The sequence below is a fragment of the Falco biarmicus genome, chromosome 12 (assembly GCF_023638135.1).
Source record: "Falco biarmicus isolate bFalBia1 chromosome 12, bFalBia1.pri, whole genome shotgun sequence".
Lineage (NCBI taxonomy): Eukaryota > Metazoa > Chordata > Aves > Falconiformes > Falconidae > Falco > Falco biarmicus.
In genome coordinates, this window is record NC_079299.1 from 9600607 (window position 1) to 9618323 (window position 17717).

At 42.7% G+C, this 17717-nt stretch overlaps 1 protein-coding gene across 25 annotated transcripts in view; it reads left to right on the top strand.

The window, feature by feature from the left end:
* The window catches only part of ESRRG (estrogen related receptor gamma), a 408522-nt gene that overhangs the window by 101085 nt on the left and 289720 nt on the right, over positions 1 to 17717 (top strand). For 3 of the 25 annotated variants that reach the window (XM_056357248.1, XM_056357255.1, XM_056357253.1), the window contains exon 1: positions 16740 to 17253. The exons of 20 other annotated variants lie outside the window; for them this stretch is intronic. Coding sequence is in view for 1 of the 5 variants with exons in the window: in XM_056357245.1 (XP_056213220.1) it covers positions 16134 to 16139 (6 nt within the window). In the remaining 4 variants the exon portion in view is untranslated. Of the gene's footprint in view, positions 1 to 16115; positions 16140 to 16739; positions 17254 to 17717 lie in introns of those variants that run through there. 2 more of the 25 variants (XM_056357265.1, XM_056357245.1) reach the window with 2 other exon arrangements.

A 17717-nucleotide genomic window follows, 5' to 3' on the forward strand; every position in this document is an offset into this window, starting at 1 on the left:
AAGGAGGGGCAAGGGGAATCATCAGTTCACCAAAACCTGATTTTGACTATTCTGAAAGTATTAACAAACTTAATCCAAAAATTTCTATACTTTTATTTTAGAACATCTGACAGGTTACGTCTTTTAAGAAGTTTGTGATTGACTGTCACTTCCTGTTAGGCAGTAGCTCAAAGCACTCACTTGGGACATCAGAAACACAAATCCAGTTAGTTTTTCTTTCTCAGGGGTCTTGAGCTCCATTCTCAAGAGAAGGCCCTATGCACTGTGTGTCTGAAAATTCCTGAGGGTTGCATATAACAATCTGTCAAACATGCGACTTCTAAAAAAATTATTTGCTGAACTGCAAAACGAGTTACTCTCGCAGCCTTTCACGCTGACATTTTTTACTTGCAGCTTGTAGCATAAAAGGTTTTATGTAATTTTTGGCTATATTACACATGCCGAGTATGGCAAGGACGATGTTTTGTGGTTTAGAGTTCCAGGTTTTATTCTCAGCACTCCTAGAGAAGCACTGCTCAAGTATGGATGGGTTTATTTCTGCCTTGTTTTTCTCATTTCTAAATTAAATATGATTGCTTCCTTTAGTGATTCCTTACATAAGCATTGTATATTTTGCATTACTGTGGGCCTCATGAGAAGTGCTCAAAAGTATAAACTATTTTATCTAAGGTGGATATGTTTATTATGGGTGTATGATGTGGATGTGTGTATATGTGTGTGTTTTCTGTTAGAAGCATATACATATTATAGGCTTATCTAGGTTTATGATGCATGAATCTTAAGGTGAAGAGTACCAAATGAAATGCCCTTACTTGGATAATTACTATCATGCCATAATACTCTCTTTTAAGAGAGTATGCTGTCTTCTTTAACTGAAGTTGAAGCTATTCACTTATGCGAGTCAAATTACACCCTCATGGACTATTTAATACTCCTGTCAAACTGACTATGATTTTCTCAAACAAGTTTTGGTCCTTAGCATATCTGTTCACTGGAGATGAGTTAGGTCAATACTGGACATTCAGATCTTTCAATTCTGAGAGGCATAGGCCCCTCTGAGATTAAGAAAGGTGGGAAGATCCACTGTCTGTAGACCTCCTTAAGTCCTTGCACTTGACTTTTAAGCTCTTCTGCTCCTGTCAGAGCATGTTTTTAGCTGGGGAAGAATGGGGATGATTCACAGGGGATGCTGTATGTGAGCAGGATAGCAAAGGTGAACACAAGCAACCCAGCACAAAGATCAGGAAAGAGCGGTGACATCAGGGCTAGGAGCACATGTGCGTTGGTGCTTTTTTCAATGCTGTGGTTGTGCCCAGATCCCAAAAGTCTCACTGAATCCTGACCAGTTTACTATCTTGTTCCTCTTTCTTTTGCCAGAAGTTTTAAAACTTTTTGCTTTTTTTCTTTTAAAGATGTTTTAAAGGAATAGTAACTAATTCTTCAGTTTTATCAAGCCTGATTCCTCCCAATAGATCTATCAGGAGATTGGCAGCTGCCATTGTAAAGAGAGGTTAGCACAAACATTCCCTTTCTGCAGTCTGGGTGAAAAGGATAGTAGAGATGTCGGCTTCATGATTTTTCATAGATTCTAGCTGTTGATATCTGGGTTTCCAATTCAGTGCTTTGTATTCTGAAATTAACTTCTCACTTTGGTCCACCAGAGCCCATGTTTGGTGTCTCTTACCTGATGTAAGTTGTGGCCTTCTCACGCTTTTCCCCTAGAAGGTCACGATAGGTTGGTAGATTTTTGTCTACTTTGGACACCAGTCAGTATACTTTATGCTTTATTGGAACACTGCTACAATAAACAGAAAGATTGCTTGTAGTTTTGTAGGTCTGTGCCTTTATCTGTCCAGGAAAGAACAGATTAGTGTATTAAAACATGGTCTGAAAATGCACACTGGTTTTAGAGTATTGCACTTCTGCTTTACCTTTAGTTTAAAATACATTTTAAATCATTTTATACTGTATTCATTAAACATTCTAGCAAATACTCTCGCAACAAGACCAAGATCTTTCAGAAAGGTTAGGAATATGCTTTTCTGATTATCTTGGGTTTATTTATTATTAATTTTTTATTTTCTTTTTTTTTCTTCTTCTTCTTCTTTGTTCTGTATTCCCCAGTTTAATTAGATGCCTCCTCCTCCTTTTCCCTCAGGATCCTTTACTTTCTTTCTGTAGCAATTTGTGATTTACTGGCTGATTTGAACTCTAGTTTTCTTTACAGTTAAAAAAAACCCCATGTATACTCAGATTTGTGACTGTGGGATTAGTGTATGTGAGGTAAGGCGGGAACATAAAACTAAGAAAGCAAGAGAAAACAACCGGTCCCAGTATGTATGGCAACTGTGCCATAGCTCTGTTATTTGTTTGAATAATGGACAAATGGCAAAACTCCCATTGATTTCAGTGGGAGCAGAAGTTAACTTGAAATGAGCAGCTTTCCTACATGTCTAATATTCTGAGGACTCAGGTGTTAATTTGTGAAGAAAGATCAACACAGATGGGAAAAGTTATAGCTTGTGGAAGAATAGCTGGTTGAAATGCAGATCCACACAGTAAGGGCCTAATCTGCTTGATGCCACATACCGGCTTCAATAAAAGTCAGGGCCCTTGCAGGAATCCAAGCTAAATGATAGTAAAAAGTCTAGAGAGAGGCTAGACAAAGCCCCTCACTGGTGTGAAATCGTGTGTACATATAACCTTCCACATACAGATTTGTACATGTGTTTCCTTAGAATAAAATGTTAATAAAAGGAAAATGGCATCCGGGAAGACAAAGCATCCAAGGCAACCCATCTGCACTCTTGTCATATGATAGACTTGGACAAACCTAAAGCTGCCAATACAACTGCTCAAGAAGTATGCCAAGGGAGCAGATGCTACCTCTGCAAGGATATTTTCCAAAGTTTGGCATTCAGGATCTTGCAATTACTATCCAGAGAGGAAGAGGTGAGCAAGAGAAGTGGAATGATGTTGCCTTGGCACCTCCCGGTGTCAGCTTGCCTTTCACATTCACTTGAGTTAGGTCTTTTCAATTCTTTCTTCTTCTGCCTGAGAGAGGCAGCTGGTGTGGAAGTTAAAAAGGGAAACAGCTATGTATGAAAGTAGAATACTGTGAAACTTGATGCTACCTTTAAAATATTTATTCAAAGGCAAATTCATGAATGTGTTTAGATTTATGATGCATAATCATGTTTGGGTTAGCAAAAGGCCCGCAGAGGTACTGAATAAATCTGAGAGATCAGAAGCCAGCGGGATTTTTCTGAACTCAAGTGGTTGGAGTGGAAGATTGTTACGATTTTTAGAGAGCAGCCTTCTGGAGACGAGCAGCTCCGGTGGCACCTCAGTTCCTTGGGAAGGCTGGGGCATCCGTTCAGAGCCCTGCGGGGATGCCGGCTGAGCCCATGCAGGGCAGGCGCAGTGCACCTCTGAGAAGCCAGGAGCTGCTTTTGTGCGAACCGCTGGATGCCAGTGGGGCCAGGCCACTGCGGCGAGCTGTCACAGCGTGCCTGCACCGTGGGACATGGCGTGAAGGGTGGGGAGAAGCGGGGACTGCCGTGGTGCTGCGACTAGCTGCCGGCTCCGTCCAACGGGGTTAGTGCTCTGCTCTGCACCACCCACAACCAAATCCAGATCTTTTCCTTATAAAAATGAATCCTCTGTAGAATTGTTTAAACAATTCTCATGGTTTTCATTCCCTCTATTATTATTTTTTACAATTACTGATTGTAAAGGGGTAATGTGACAGCCAGCAGGCCCGTGTGCAGGCGCTCAGCTTTTCCTTCAACTTCCATGTTGTTTCCTTCAGCATCCACGTTGCTGTGCCTGACGCTGGGCCATACCTGTGAAAACATCTCTTTTCCCAGCTAATCCGAGGAAACACAAACCTATCTGGCCAGTAACAGCCTCTCTTTCCAAAGGGTTATAGTTTCTGTCAGGCTTGTGCTGTTAAGTCATGTCCCAGTGATTTCTTTAACATGAGAAAATACTCCTTGAGGCCATGCTCGCACTTCTTACTTATCACACACTGTTTGGCTTTTGGACTAAGTACGCTTTTAATCAAGGCCCACCAGCACGGGAACTAGTAAGTGATGAGCTTTCCTTCGTTCTGGGGCTGGAAGAGGGGGAGAGGAGGCAGGCCAAGGCGCGGCCGCGGGGCGAGGGAGGCCGGGACCAGCTCCCAGCAGCAGGTGGCTGCCCCCGGGAAGGGCAGAAGGAGCCGGCGTCGGGCTGAGGGCCATGCCTGTCCTGTGGGCCGTGCCTGTCTGGCGGGCCAAGGGCCATGCCTGTCCCTCCGCGCTCACGTGCAAGCGAGCTCTGTGTTTTCCTACAGCGGCATTTGCCCTTTCCTGCTGTTGGATGCCACAGAAGGTCACCTGAAATGATCTAAATGCACCTTTTGCCTGGTGTGAAGGATGCAGTAGGGAACCTTTGAATGAAGGCGGTGCTTTTTTTTTTTTTTTTTTTTTTTTTTTTTTTTTTTGTCCTGCCACTGTTCCCTTTGCTTTTATAGTTCCTGCAGACCAGTACTGTCAGCGGGGTTGAGATTGGCCTCAAGCAGCACCCTCTGGGGCAGCCGGGACCCTTGTTGACAGCCCTAGAGTGACCGTCTTAGGTGTGAACACTCCATCTTACCAGGTGCAGACCCAGGGACTGAGAGCTTGGTCTCCATCGGCTCTATGCATCCCTAGAGTGTCACAGAAACCCCAACCGACAATCCACTAAGGAAGAGGTTTTATACTGGTTTTGGCAGCATTCGTTTGACTGGGGGTTAGCAGCGTCCCAAGCAGAAAACCACAGGAACTGAATCTCATTTGCTAGGATTGAAATATAGCAACCAAGGCAGATCATCCTGTCTCACTGTTTTTATGTGTCCCTGAGTCTAAAGTCATTTTTAAAATGTGAGTGATGCAATTTCTTGCATCTTTCATTTAATATGCTGCTTGGTAAACAGTGTTTTAGATTAGTATATTTGTAATTTAAATGAAGACAATACATCAAGTCAAGTCAGAAAAGAAGGAAGAAGTTTAAGGAATGATTGATGCCTCTTTCAGCATTATGCCCTCTTCAAAAAGAAAGAAAAAAATAGGCATAAGGAGAGGGAAGAGGTGGGATTATTGAGGATCTAGTGGGGCAAGGGAGAAAGAGAGAAACTATTGTTCACGGGCGGAAATACACTATTTTTAAAACCACAGTCAGCTCTGATAGCTGAATCTGTTTTCTTCAAGCGCACTAATAAATTCTGCCTAATTCATTTTTTATTCTCTCTTGGGGTCTGCTTGCACATTTGCCTCAACAAAGGAAGCATCATGTTACTTCTTTTAAATAATTGATGGCTCTTGGTCCAAGCCAGCTTGAAGGAAATTCAAAAATAGGTACTGATTGAGTAAATACCCTGCCTCCCCTCCCTGCTCCCACCCGCCATCCCTTATTTATTTTTGCAGCCTAGGTGACTGGCAGTTGCCGATGATGTCATGGCAGCTTTGGGTACACCCAGCACTTAACAGCTCTGATTTCATTTATGTATTTATTTATATTTAAGAAAAGGAGAAGCTGTTAATTGTAAACTGTCTGATGGAGCTAAGAGCTCTTAATAAATCATCAGCAGCCTTGCGTCGTAACAGCCAGGGATGGACTTTTAAGAGGCTGTGGTTGGAACGGGTACCAAGAAAGGCACTGGGGAGACTGGCGTATATGTACTCTCCTCTTCACTGGGGAACGTGGTATGCTCAGGGTACCCGTGGCTCAATGGTCTCCATCGCGTTGGTTGTTTGCAGGCTTTGTCATGCCACCTCTGACAGCAGCGTTGTTTCCATGGAGTAAGTCATTTTATGGGATAGCACGGATTTGCCAAAGCTCTGTGATGTCATTTTTAAAGACCCACCCTTTATGATTTCCCCTTCAAGTTATTCAAAACCAGAGTGGTCTCAACAACAAAGCCCAGCAATATTTTTTGAGCACTTTTCTCCTTTTTTAGCTAGTTTTGGATGGGCAGTATGGTCTTTTTCTGCTGTCTTTACAGCAAATATTGCCACAGTAAGAACATTGTTGGTGTAAAATACTGCATAGGAGAAGAGAGTGGAGGAGTTCACATCTAGTGAGTTTTGCATTCGTACCCTGATTTGCAGTCCACCTGGCTTCATGCCTCCCCAGTTTTCCTAGCAGTGAGTTAAAGGGCTGAAGAAAAGTTTGTGGAAGGTGGCTTCTGCATGAAATTGTTATCCCTTTTAGGTTTTCTTTGTAAGGTATACTGACGTTTTAGAATGTTACTTATGCAATGTTGCATAAGTGATGCTCATCTATAAAAGGGGCTGATGTCTGCAGGAAAAAAATGGGGAAGTTTGGTTGGTTTTTTTTTCTGAACAGGCAAGTCCTACAGTTCATCTCAATAAATTATTTTCATGCATGAAACCAGCGCTCACCTAGTAAATAACATAAGGTCTTCTTGACCTTGCAGTGTTACGTGGGCATGCATGCCATTCAGCTGAACTACTCTAGTGTCCAATACCTTGGAGAAATTGTCAAGTATTTCCTCTGATGCCATGCTTGTGTCACCCACGCTCCCTCGGTGTTCCTTGCTGCCTGCTAACGGCGCTCAGGCCACGGAGCAGTTTGAGTGCCCACAGCCATAGCAGGATCAGGCAGGGCCTTTCCAGCTGGGAGAGCAGAGCACCATCAGGGGCATGTCCACATGAGTAGGTGCAGATGGACTGGAGCGGACTGAACGTGGTTTGGCTCTGGTCTGGAAGCCATAGAGCTATTTAATGTGATGCTGTCATCAGGCTTATACTCTTATTGTGTATTATTGGTAGTGTTAGATCTAGAAGCTCCAATATGAAGACTGATCTGCCGGGAGTATGCCATGTAATTTTTGCCCTCTTTTCCCTCCCATAAAGTGAGTATTGTCTCCAGTGAAGTAAGCATTGTCATGGCAGATAATCTGATTTACAAAGAAAGCTTTCTTTCAGAAATGGAGTGATGGAGCCAGTTCTGTATATTTCGCTTCTTCCCTTCCAGAAATGGACCTCTGGGATCTGTATTAAGGAAACTATAGCATTTAGGGGGGGCAACGTAGAGACGTGAGTTCATTGTTTCTGAGGCATTACAATCCAGGCAGCAAGAGGACGATGCAAGAATGAAGCTTGAAACAGTAGTATTAAAACACGCCTGCCAAAGCGAGGAATAAAATGGCATATTTGGGTTTCTACAGTGTCCTGTACTCTGAGTAGTTCCTCTGACCAGTGTGGTGCACATTGGTGCACAACAATGTGTAAGAGGTTTTTCAAGTGATTGTGAATGCATACACATTGTGATACAAGTGACTGCAGTATACGGAAGCTTTTCTTCTGTGTGGTGCAAAGTTTGGAAGCAGAATTTAGAGATTATTCAAGTTGTCTCTTTATCTGCCAAAAGAAGAGGTAAAAAATTAATTTTGTGATGAGAAGAGCTTAAAACCAGCACACTACCACACTTTGTGTGTTAATAGTCTTTTGCCGTAGAGGGAAATCAAAAACTTGCTGAAGGCATAGCATTCTAAGGTATATCTATTAGCGTGTGCTTAACTCTGTTGCCTGGGAGCTTTTATTAAATGCAATGGCCAGGAAAATTGACCTCACATTTTGTGGTTTTTTCTTTTGGGGTTTGATCCTAACTCGCATCACATACATGTATAAAGCTGACAATTTACTGATTTATCAATGAAAAAATGCTTAGTTGGGAAAAAGGGGAAAACCTTGCAATAACATCACAGCTTTGAAATACAAGCTGCATCAGAGGATATGACTGTGTTATTGGGTGTAATAGGGACCCTTCTATCCATGAACATAATGCCATATAACAAATATCATGAGACAAAATAAAACCAGTTTCTCTGATGGTTGGACTCTTTGGTTGTGAAATGCTATTGCAAGCATTCTGTTTAGGAAGAGAAGCTAAAAGCCTCTCGAGGGTATATAGAAAATGCTGATCTTGAATGTATAAATGGACATATTTTAATCCTTAAGTTATTAATTATTGCTCATGATTAATTGTAATTATTTTATTACTACTCCAAACCCTTGGGTCAAATTGCACACTGAAGTCGGTAAGAAATTTGCTGAAGAATCTCTTCATTTGGTACGTTATCATTATTATATTGAATATGGGACGTTATCAGTTGCGCTTAAGAGACCAACTGGTATCACACCATCAAATTACAGGATATATTTGGGTTGCAGGCGTAACTCCATTTCTTTCAGTGGCATCAGATATTACTGTAAATTTAATGCACAAAGGGAAGGGGAAATAATCCCTTCACCCACAAAGACATAAATTAGATGTTACCCCATACTAAAAAATGTAACCCTAAATGAAACTTAGATTCAGGGAAGTTCAGTGCATACAGTCAGTACATATGCTCTGTTCAAGGGAATGGGAAGTACTTTCAGATTAGCCTGTTTTATTGAGGATTTTCCAGTGGAAGAGCTTGGCACCCTCCTCCCTCTGGCCAGCCCTACCTTCCGAGTGCCTCTCTCTCTCCTCAAGTAACCAGAAGAATCTTTTTCTTTTGAACATCTAGCTTGTAATATACATAAAAGCAGAGTTTGCTTTGATCCTGACAGTGAAACGTTTATTTTTAAACTCGGCCTGGGCTGTTGTCCAGCAATGCTCTTTCCTTTGCATCATGCCCTGGGTTTCAGCTCCGCAGCCTGCCTGGGTGCAGCTGAACCTGCTGCAAGAGGGACCTGGCTTGATGGGTCCTGCTGAGCTCCCTCCCTCTCCCCCCCCATTCCTCCTTCTCCTCTGGTTTTGAAATTCAAATTGAATGCAATTTTCAGCTCATTTGAGCCAGAATATACTCTTGCTGAGCTTCAGTGGCTCTTAAATTCAAACTCGCAGGAGAAAACAGATATCATCTGTCACCGAGGGTGGGAAAGGGTGTCCTCCCCACATTTTATTCATGGGAGGCAGGGCTGCACTGACTAATTCCAGTCTTTCTGACTAATCACTCACTGGCAAACTAATCAGCTAATCGATGCAACTGGTTTCTTGTAGTTTGGTCTCTTTCTGCAGGGTTTTTTTTTAATTTCTCCAGCCTGTTTAGTGTTTATATTTAATGTCCTAGAAGTGTCCTAGCTGGAGTGCCTGCGTTCACATTTGACTGTAGCTGCTTGTCCCTGGTCTTGTCTTCATCACAGACTAATCACTTCAAAGAACTACAGATGAAAATGCCCCAAATTGGATAGCTGGCAGAGAAGAGGTGAGGGGAGAGAGATTTTTCAAAAGAAGCTTAAAAAAATGGAAAGGGACAAAGGGAAAAAAAAAGTGTTAATGCATTAGTTGTTATGTCAGCAGGTTTAGGACCGTGTACATCTATGGGGTACATACCATAGCTACTTACTCTGCCAAATCTGTTTCATATTAACACACGTACCGATATCTCATGAGTCACTTCATGGGAGGTGGTAGTCCTGCTTAAAAGTAGAGAAAATACGACTCCCTATTTTGCCTTACTGCTTTTTTGGTTGTTTGTGTTTGGCTTTTTTATATTCTTTATGAAATATAAAGACTCTTGCAAAGAGGGCCAGCTACTGCTTTTATTGCACTCCTTTACAAACCCCTCTTTCATTTGGTGAAAATAGCATTGGTTTGGAGATCGGCAAACTACTTTCAAAAGGAAATGTTGCAAGAAACAGCAATTTGGTAGGTGTAAGGGCAAAACTAAAGTACAATCTGTGCTAGTAGAGAAAATAGGTTACTTAATCTAACAGCATGATAGCATTTTAATGCTGCTCTGAGCAACATCAGCTTGTTACTGGCAAAAATCCACAACCTGAATTTTTGTTGTAGCAAAATCTACATGCCGTAAAGGATGTCAGAAATAGATGGGACATCTGCAAATGGTGAGAACATACTAAAGTCAGACTGGAAATAATATCAAACAGCATCCTGGTCCCTCAATTGTTTTGTATGTTCTAGAGCCTTGATATATTTCTAAACCTGGCATGTGGTTGGAAATGGCAGTTCTGCAGCTTTCTTGGTGCCTGTTCTTTGTTCCTAATACCAGACAGGGGTTTGTGTAGACTTAGGGCCTGATCCTGTAAACAGTTTTGTATTTGGTATGCTAATGTCACCCAAACTGAAATTAAACTTTGTGACAATATTCAGTTGTCCCTTTGGGCACCTTAATTACTTCCAGGTTTATGTGCTGTAATCCCTAAAAAAATACTTTTTTGATGTGAGCTGAGTCAAAGCAGAGAGCTGGCCAGTCCACGATAGCCAGAGACAGATGCCTTGCACGGAAGCCAGCGCACTGTTATGGCAGAACTTCCGTTATTTTGTCTTAGAGGGTCACTGGCAAAAAGCAGGGGTGAGAAAAGAGGGCAGCCTTAGTGCCTGTTAGGAGTAGCCCAAGCTCACCTTTGGGACACAGGCAGTGGTTAGAGACCTGGATCCGGATCACGGTGGAGTTTAGAGAGGTGACAGGCACGTGGCTGCCAGGGTAGAAGGAATTGATTTCTGGTGGTCTTTATGGTTGTAAATGTTAGCCCTGATGTTTTTACAGTTTCTGAAGCAGGGGACTTTGGAATCTCTTTTTAAATTAGGCAATTAAATTCAGGTTAAGCCCTGTTTTAGGCACCTCGGTGCCTCTCTGAATCTTCCCCTTTGTCTCTAGCGGCTGTTAGACATTGACACTGACCTGCAAAGCTGGTACTACAAGTCTTTATAAAGAAATCTGATATTCCTATGGAAGTTATGATGATGTATGTAAATCAGCTGCCATATCCACACTGTCACCTCTTCGGCTGAAAAAGAAGGGCAAATCATTTCGTTGGTAGCTGCTGAAACCGTCAGCTGCACTGTCATTAATACCCTACCCTCTTTCCTGGAAACTCAATATGTCAGCTACCTGATGTACCCTTCCTCTTCCAAGAATACATCTCGCCATTCCTTCAAATTCTTCTTGAGCTAGGACCTCCCATCTGCCAGTTTATTGTTCTTCTTCTGGCCCATTAGTTTTGCTTCCCATTCTTTTTTCATAGCCTCATGTGTTTTTTATAGTTTTGTCATGTGCTAATGACCAGAGTGTCTGAGCTCCTTTCAGGAGTGTCTGTAGTGGTATGTCCAACTGCTATTATGCCTTTTTCTTTCCTCTTCTTGTGGGGAGCACAGTGCAGGGTAAAGCATTAGGTTTTGAGTTTTTTTATATTGCTGTGATATGTACACCTGCATCGTCACAACCCTGCTCACCCTCTGCCTATAAAGCATCCCCTGGCCTACCCTGTTTGGACTTTGGTGCTGGATCTGTTCCTCAGGGAGATTTGCCCAAATTTCTTTCAGTGGTCTCTGGGAAAAGACTGTCCATGTGGTATCACTTCTCTGGAGCAGGTCCCTCTCTGTGGATGTCATTGCTGAACTTTCTTGTTCCACACCCTCTATCTGTCTTGCTGTTTAACCCTCATGGTCCCAGAGATCTTCCATCATCAGTCCCCTTACCTGTAATTTATCCTTCAGGGGCCACACGGCAGCTGAAGCACTTGCACAGAAACTTCATGCTGGAATTTGTATAATAGGAAGTATTTTGCTTCGCAGCAGTGCAAGAGTCGTGGAAATCCATGTGAAATAAGAAGTGCCTGCCTCCTTGCCTTGGTGGATCTCCTGGATCTCACCCCTCTCTGGCACTTGCCCGCCTTTCAGACCACAGCCATCTTCCTTGGTTTGTGTTTGGCCCATACACAAAGCTTTCTGTTGCAGAAGGAAGCAAAACTCTGGCTGATGTCAATGAACATTGGCATTGATGGGATTTTTACTTAAATTAAGTCTCTGCAACTCACCTTTTTGTTGTAGCAGATATTCCTGTACAACTATTAAAAAGCAGCAGTTCCACCTGTAGAGTTTTCCATGTGAGTAGACTCTTGTGCACCCAAGGAATCCTATTAGAGAGGAAGAAAAGACTGGATTGCAAGGCACAAAACTCCTAACATTGTTGTCCTGTCCTATAAAAAACACCTCGTGGTGTGTCTGTGTGAGTTTTGCATATATAGGTGTGTATGCATAAAGAGATATGCTTCATGATATCTCCTAAATAGCGGATTACTTGTTGCTATTTGGAGGTCATTGCCACTGGGTGACCTGCAATTCCTGCTTGATTATAACATGCTCCAAATTCAAATGAATAAATAACTGCCAACCAAACTGTGGGTGTTTGTGGTACTGAGCCTATAATCAGGTTTTTGCATTTTAATTTTGTATCTACTTTTAAGAATACATATGTTAATCTTCCTGATTGGTTGTTATTCTTCTTTATCATTCTATATATATTTTTTGTTTCTTTCTTTCTTTACGATGGTTTGAGAAATTTAGTAGTGTAGGATCAGAACCGTTCTCTTTGAAACTATCTTTAAAAGTGCTATTGACTTTAACAGGATTAGTGGTCATGTTAGGGAGCCTGAGAAAGTGGTCTTATGGCACACACAGCATCTGATTCCTACAAAACAAACCTGGTCAAGTCAACTCTTTCCCCAAGTCATGTTTTGTTCTGTCCTGGCACAAACTAGACTGGGACAACAAATTGTATCACCAAGGAGGCATGACATTAGTCTTGCGTATATTTTCACCAGCCTTTGTATTGCCATGGCAACAATAGTTTTAATTATGGAGAGCCAAAACGGTAACTTGTATATCAGATGGGGCTCAGTTTTCCCTGTGGACAAAACTCTGATTAGCCATTGGAGAAAAGCTTTGTATCTTGGTTTTCCTCCCAGGCTGGATTTTATTCTGTGCATTAACAGACAGCTGCTGTGCTCACGGGGCGAACTTGGAGGGGCTGTGGCCGGCTGGAGGGCTGCTGGACGGTGACCCGGCAGGAGGTGAAGTGACCCTCCTGTCTCGGGGCAGCCTGGCACCGTGGTGGTTTGTGTGTTTAAGAACAGTTCTCTCACTAAAGGACCGCTCGTGGCTTCCCTTTAAACCGCTGGAGATCTGCATATTTGGAAAAGGCTGGTGTGAAGTGATGTCTAATAATCAGCCTTGACAGTCTTCAAGATTGTGCTTGGGGGACAAACAAGGAGCTCCTCTTCAGTAGTAGACATGAACATTTGCAAAGCAGATCCACATCCAGCTGTGACATGGGAAATATGTCTGCCTGGTAGGATGCAGGTCAGGAATGGCTTTCTTTGCAGTGGCAAGGATGGTATTTAAGTCACTTTTCCAAGATGGGGCATGTGAGGGCAGTGACCAAAAATATTTATATCACTCAGGGAATTCATACCAAGAGAGAAAAAAAATTGTTGATGCAAATTAGTGGTGGTTGGTTTTATATATATATATATATCTGTTTGTAAATAATCAGTTCTGTGGACTTCTAATGCATTCATTTCCTATTTTGGATGAATGGTGGCCCTTGGTGCTTATGGTAAAGCTGCTTCTGGGTTTGTGAACTTCCTGGCAGTGTCTGAAGAGCAGAGAGGCTGGTGAGGAGGTGGAATGCCACATAACTTTGTCCGGATCTTCTCTGACACGCTGAGATTCCTAGCGTATGTTTTCGTGATTGCAGGTCTGAGACAGCATCGTCAGGAGTTTACGGCCAGAGATCATGAAATCACTGAGAATAAGAGTTGCACACTGTTAAATAGAAATTCAATTATTCAAATGTGGTTTCAGAATGCAGGGGGCTCAGCAAGCATGTAGGCTAATATTTAGACTTGCTGAATCTCTAATCTCACTCCTTACAGATTTGTAACAGCTTTTTTTACAACAAAAAACCATGAGCAGGTATTTCACTGGTAATTGTACTGTTGATTCACCTATACTTTTTGAAATTTAAGAAGTCTTGCCTCTAAGATTGTGATTTTGGAATTTGAGATCATAAACTAAGCCCTCTTATGAAAGAAAGTAAGAAGTTTGCTGCTGTTTAATAAGATTTTATGGTAAGTATGGCAACGGTAAGTCTGTCAGTCCCAGCTTTGCTGCACATGTGTAGCTCTGTGCTTTGAGACCCTTGAAATGTCTGTTTTTAGGACATCAGCAGGGGGCTAATGAAAAGGCTTTGTTGATTTTAACGAATTGCAAGCCACTGTAGCCAAAATAAATATAATCTGCTTTTTGGATTAGTTGTCACACATGATTTTACCTACTAACAGTGATTAAAGAACCCTGGTGGACCAGAAGCATAGCTGCTCTCTGGTGACTGTTGCTAAAATAGCAATAAACAGAAGTAAATAAAGACAGGGCATTAGTTATCTTTAATAAACAGTGACACTGCATATAATGTTGGGGGGAGACTTCAGAAACCTGCGTCGTGTACAGCAGTGTCACTCTTCGTGGCGCAGAGAGTAGTGGTCATGTCGGATGTCTGGAAATGATGGCATCACCAAGCTGCTTTCCTTGCGTTAGGGGGCTGCCGACCCACCCAGACACCTCGTGAAAACCTTCGTCACTCAGCAGTTTTCATCCAGCCGCAGACATCAGAACAAAGTTGAAAATGTCCAAAACAGGAAAATGAAGGGAGCGTTAATTGCTTATGTAATTATGCAACCTCCGAGCCACCGTTACTCCATCCAGTTAATGAATGGAAGGCCAGCGCTTGTCTCTCTTATCTTAGTCTTTGTAAACTGATAAAAAGAATTACTTGCCCCTGCTGACATCTTTTATCCCTGATGTTTTCCCAGTAATCAAGGGTGGGTGTGTTTCCTGATCCCCTTCACGTTTGTTGTGAAAGGCAACAATTATAGTTGATGGTATTGTACTACTCCTTTGGACTCACTGTTGCTTTTAATCAGTGGATAGAAGAAACAAAACAAACGAAAGCATGTTCTCTCTTCTGCGAGGGAGTTACTGCTGCAGTACTGAATGTTGGGATCGATTTTAGGCTCTGTCTTAGGGGGAGAAACACCTTACTGAGAGTGGCAGGGAATGGAGGAGTTTCCCTCCATGGAAAGTCAGGGCTTTTGAAATTAAAAAAATGAAGGCATAGCAAAACAGGAGAAATATTACTTTAAGGAAAAATAGGGAGAGGGTCTGAGCTTCCTAATAAATCTTCAACTTGTATTCATCTGTCCCTAATTGTATAACCCTGGAAGGCACATGGCACTGTTCTGCAAGGAGTTTATCTTTTACATGACAGCTAAAAAACTTCAAATTAATCAAGAAAACATCCTCAGGCTTTTTTAGAATTGTATAACTCCTTTTTGATGTATGGAATTAGATTCTTTTTTGGTGTTTTTGGTGAAGTTGTGCAGCAGTTACAATGCACTTCTAGCTTTACAGTCTATGGAAAAAATATTTTGATACCCTGCTCAGGAAGGGAGTAAGACCCACCAAGGACCCATCCTTCTCTTGGCTGGCAGTCATTAGGAGTTTGGAGTCTTGCCCGATGGTGTAATTCAAATCTTGACTGCATATCTTATTGGTTAAAAATAGGAGCCAACTCCAGCTCATCAGTTTTGCTAAGAAACTATTGATTGTGATTAGCAAGCTTAAAAATAATTACCTTGTGTGTTCATTGCTATCTTTGGACATAGTCTCATATTCCTACTGTTATAGAAAGTATTGAGCAGCACAATAGGGCAATTTGATGACTAAGGTGTTACACTGCGTTGGTGGGAGAAGGGTATTGAGCACTTCTTAATTGTTCCATCTCCTGGTCATTAAACAAACACACAACACCTAGACAGGGGAGAAAACCCACTGGCCCTACTGAAGGGTACAAAACGAGCTATCCACCCCTACCATGTTCCCGTGGCAGGACAGATATCCAGGCCTTCCCAGTTTCAATCATCACTCTCTCCACTCAGCTCTTCTTCAGCAGGAGCCACAAGCCCACCCAGCACCACAGGTGCTGCACCCTGGGGAGGCGTGAACAGCTGATTTGCTTAGACCTTTGCTTTAACTCCTGATTTAAAAGCCTGATGGTGCTGGTTCATACTTGGTAGCAAGTTGACCCTGAATGGCTGACTCAGGTGATACCTGTAAGCCTGCCTGCCTCTCTGGAAGCTGTTGTTCATGTAGCAGGAACGGTTGCAGCAAGCAGCTGAATTGTTGTTACTTACAGCACTGCGCATTGAAGTGAACCAGCGTCTACTTCAGTCTGTTGGAGCCTGGGCTGCCTGCTGAGCGTGTGAGAAGAGCTACCTATACCTGTCAGGCTGCTAATGCAGGTCAGTAGCCACTTCAGGGGGCCACCTTCCCCAGGCTTTAACTCTTGAGCACCCTTAGAAAAGCTGGTTTCTTGCCATGCTGCTCCTCTCTGTTGAGAGAGCCTGGGAAGAATAACTTTTCCATTTGAGTTTGGTGTCAGAAGTTGGATGATGAGAACACTGTTGTGTGATGCTATGTCTGTAGGATTTCCCCGCCTTGTTCTGTAGCTTTTGTATCCCCCTATGAATACGTTGGTAATTTCAAATCCTAACACTCCGTGATGCCTAGTTTGTTTTGCATTTTCAATTTGTATTTCTCCCAGAGTTTTACTGTTGTACTGGTTTGGTGCGTATCAGGGTTACCCTCAGCGGGCACTTGATGTGCTGGTGGGGACGTGTGTGATAACATGGGGTAAAATACAAATTATACAGGTGTTTTGCAACCATGGGTGCTTGCTGTGGGGTTGTGTGTATCGAGCAAGTCTCGTTTGCGCAACCAGCTAGTGACCTGGGGGCCGGGTGCAGGCAAACTCTTGAGGCCACTTGCAAGTCATGTGAAACTGTGTGTGTGTGTGTGCAGGAGAGGGATTTGTCCCAGTTTTTTGTCTGGTAATGGTAGCTTTTGAAATTGAGAGTCAGAATTCACTGGGGAGGGGAGGGGGAAATCACTTACTAAGGTGTTTGCTTGTGCAATGGACTTCATGCCAGCACAGGTGGGAGAGGCAAGCGCTGGGTCGCACCAGGGCTGCTGCGCCTCATGTGGATTTGGGGTTTTGCATTGCTTCAGGAGCACAGGAAAATGAAATGCAAGGCTTTAGTATGGTAGCAAGGGAAACTGTGGGCCTGTTTGCTTTCTGTTGCACTGTGCTCTGTGTCAGAGCAGGAGATGCAGATGGACTGCAGCTGCAGCTCTGAGAAAGCCGAGCTGGAGCAGGAGCCCTGTGGGGGTGGCTGAGGAGCCACAGTGAACCTGGTGGGAAGGTGCAGCTCTTCCTCTCGCTGCCATGCAAGGGACGTTGCGACAGCCCTGGAGAAGGTCTGGGCTGTGTGGATAGACAGCAGGTGATGGCACTGGAAAGAAAAAAACCAAAACTTCATTGACAGGAGTTTCTGACAGCAGCTTTATGCACTGAAGGTATTGTCATATGCTTTTTAAGACTAAGTGACTCTAAACCTGTATACTGCAGTAATTTCTTTATAAATAGTGTAAACTCTCAATAGATTCATACACATAAGCTATATATTTCTAAACAATTTGCTGCAAAAATACTCGGGCTGACTGAGAAAAGTATTATTGGCGGAGCTATTTTTTTTTCCCCTCTGTATTGAAAAGGGCTTAGGCTTGAGCCCTTAAATTCAGCATCCTGTATTAGCATGATTCCAGGACTTGCAATGATTTATATAAGAGCTTGAAACATTTTAAAAATATATTTTTCATGTTTAAACACAAATGATAGAACTCTAAAATTTGATCTATTGGGCTATACCAGAGCTAGACGTGAATGTTGTTTCGCTTTCCTGTGGTTTGAGTACCTGTTCTTTCACCCAGGAGACTGCAACATATTTTTTCGTGTCTGGCTGTCTTGGTCTCAGATACTT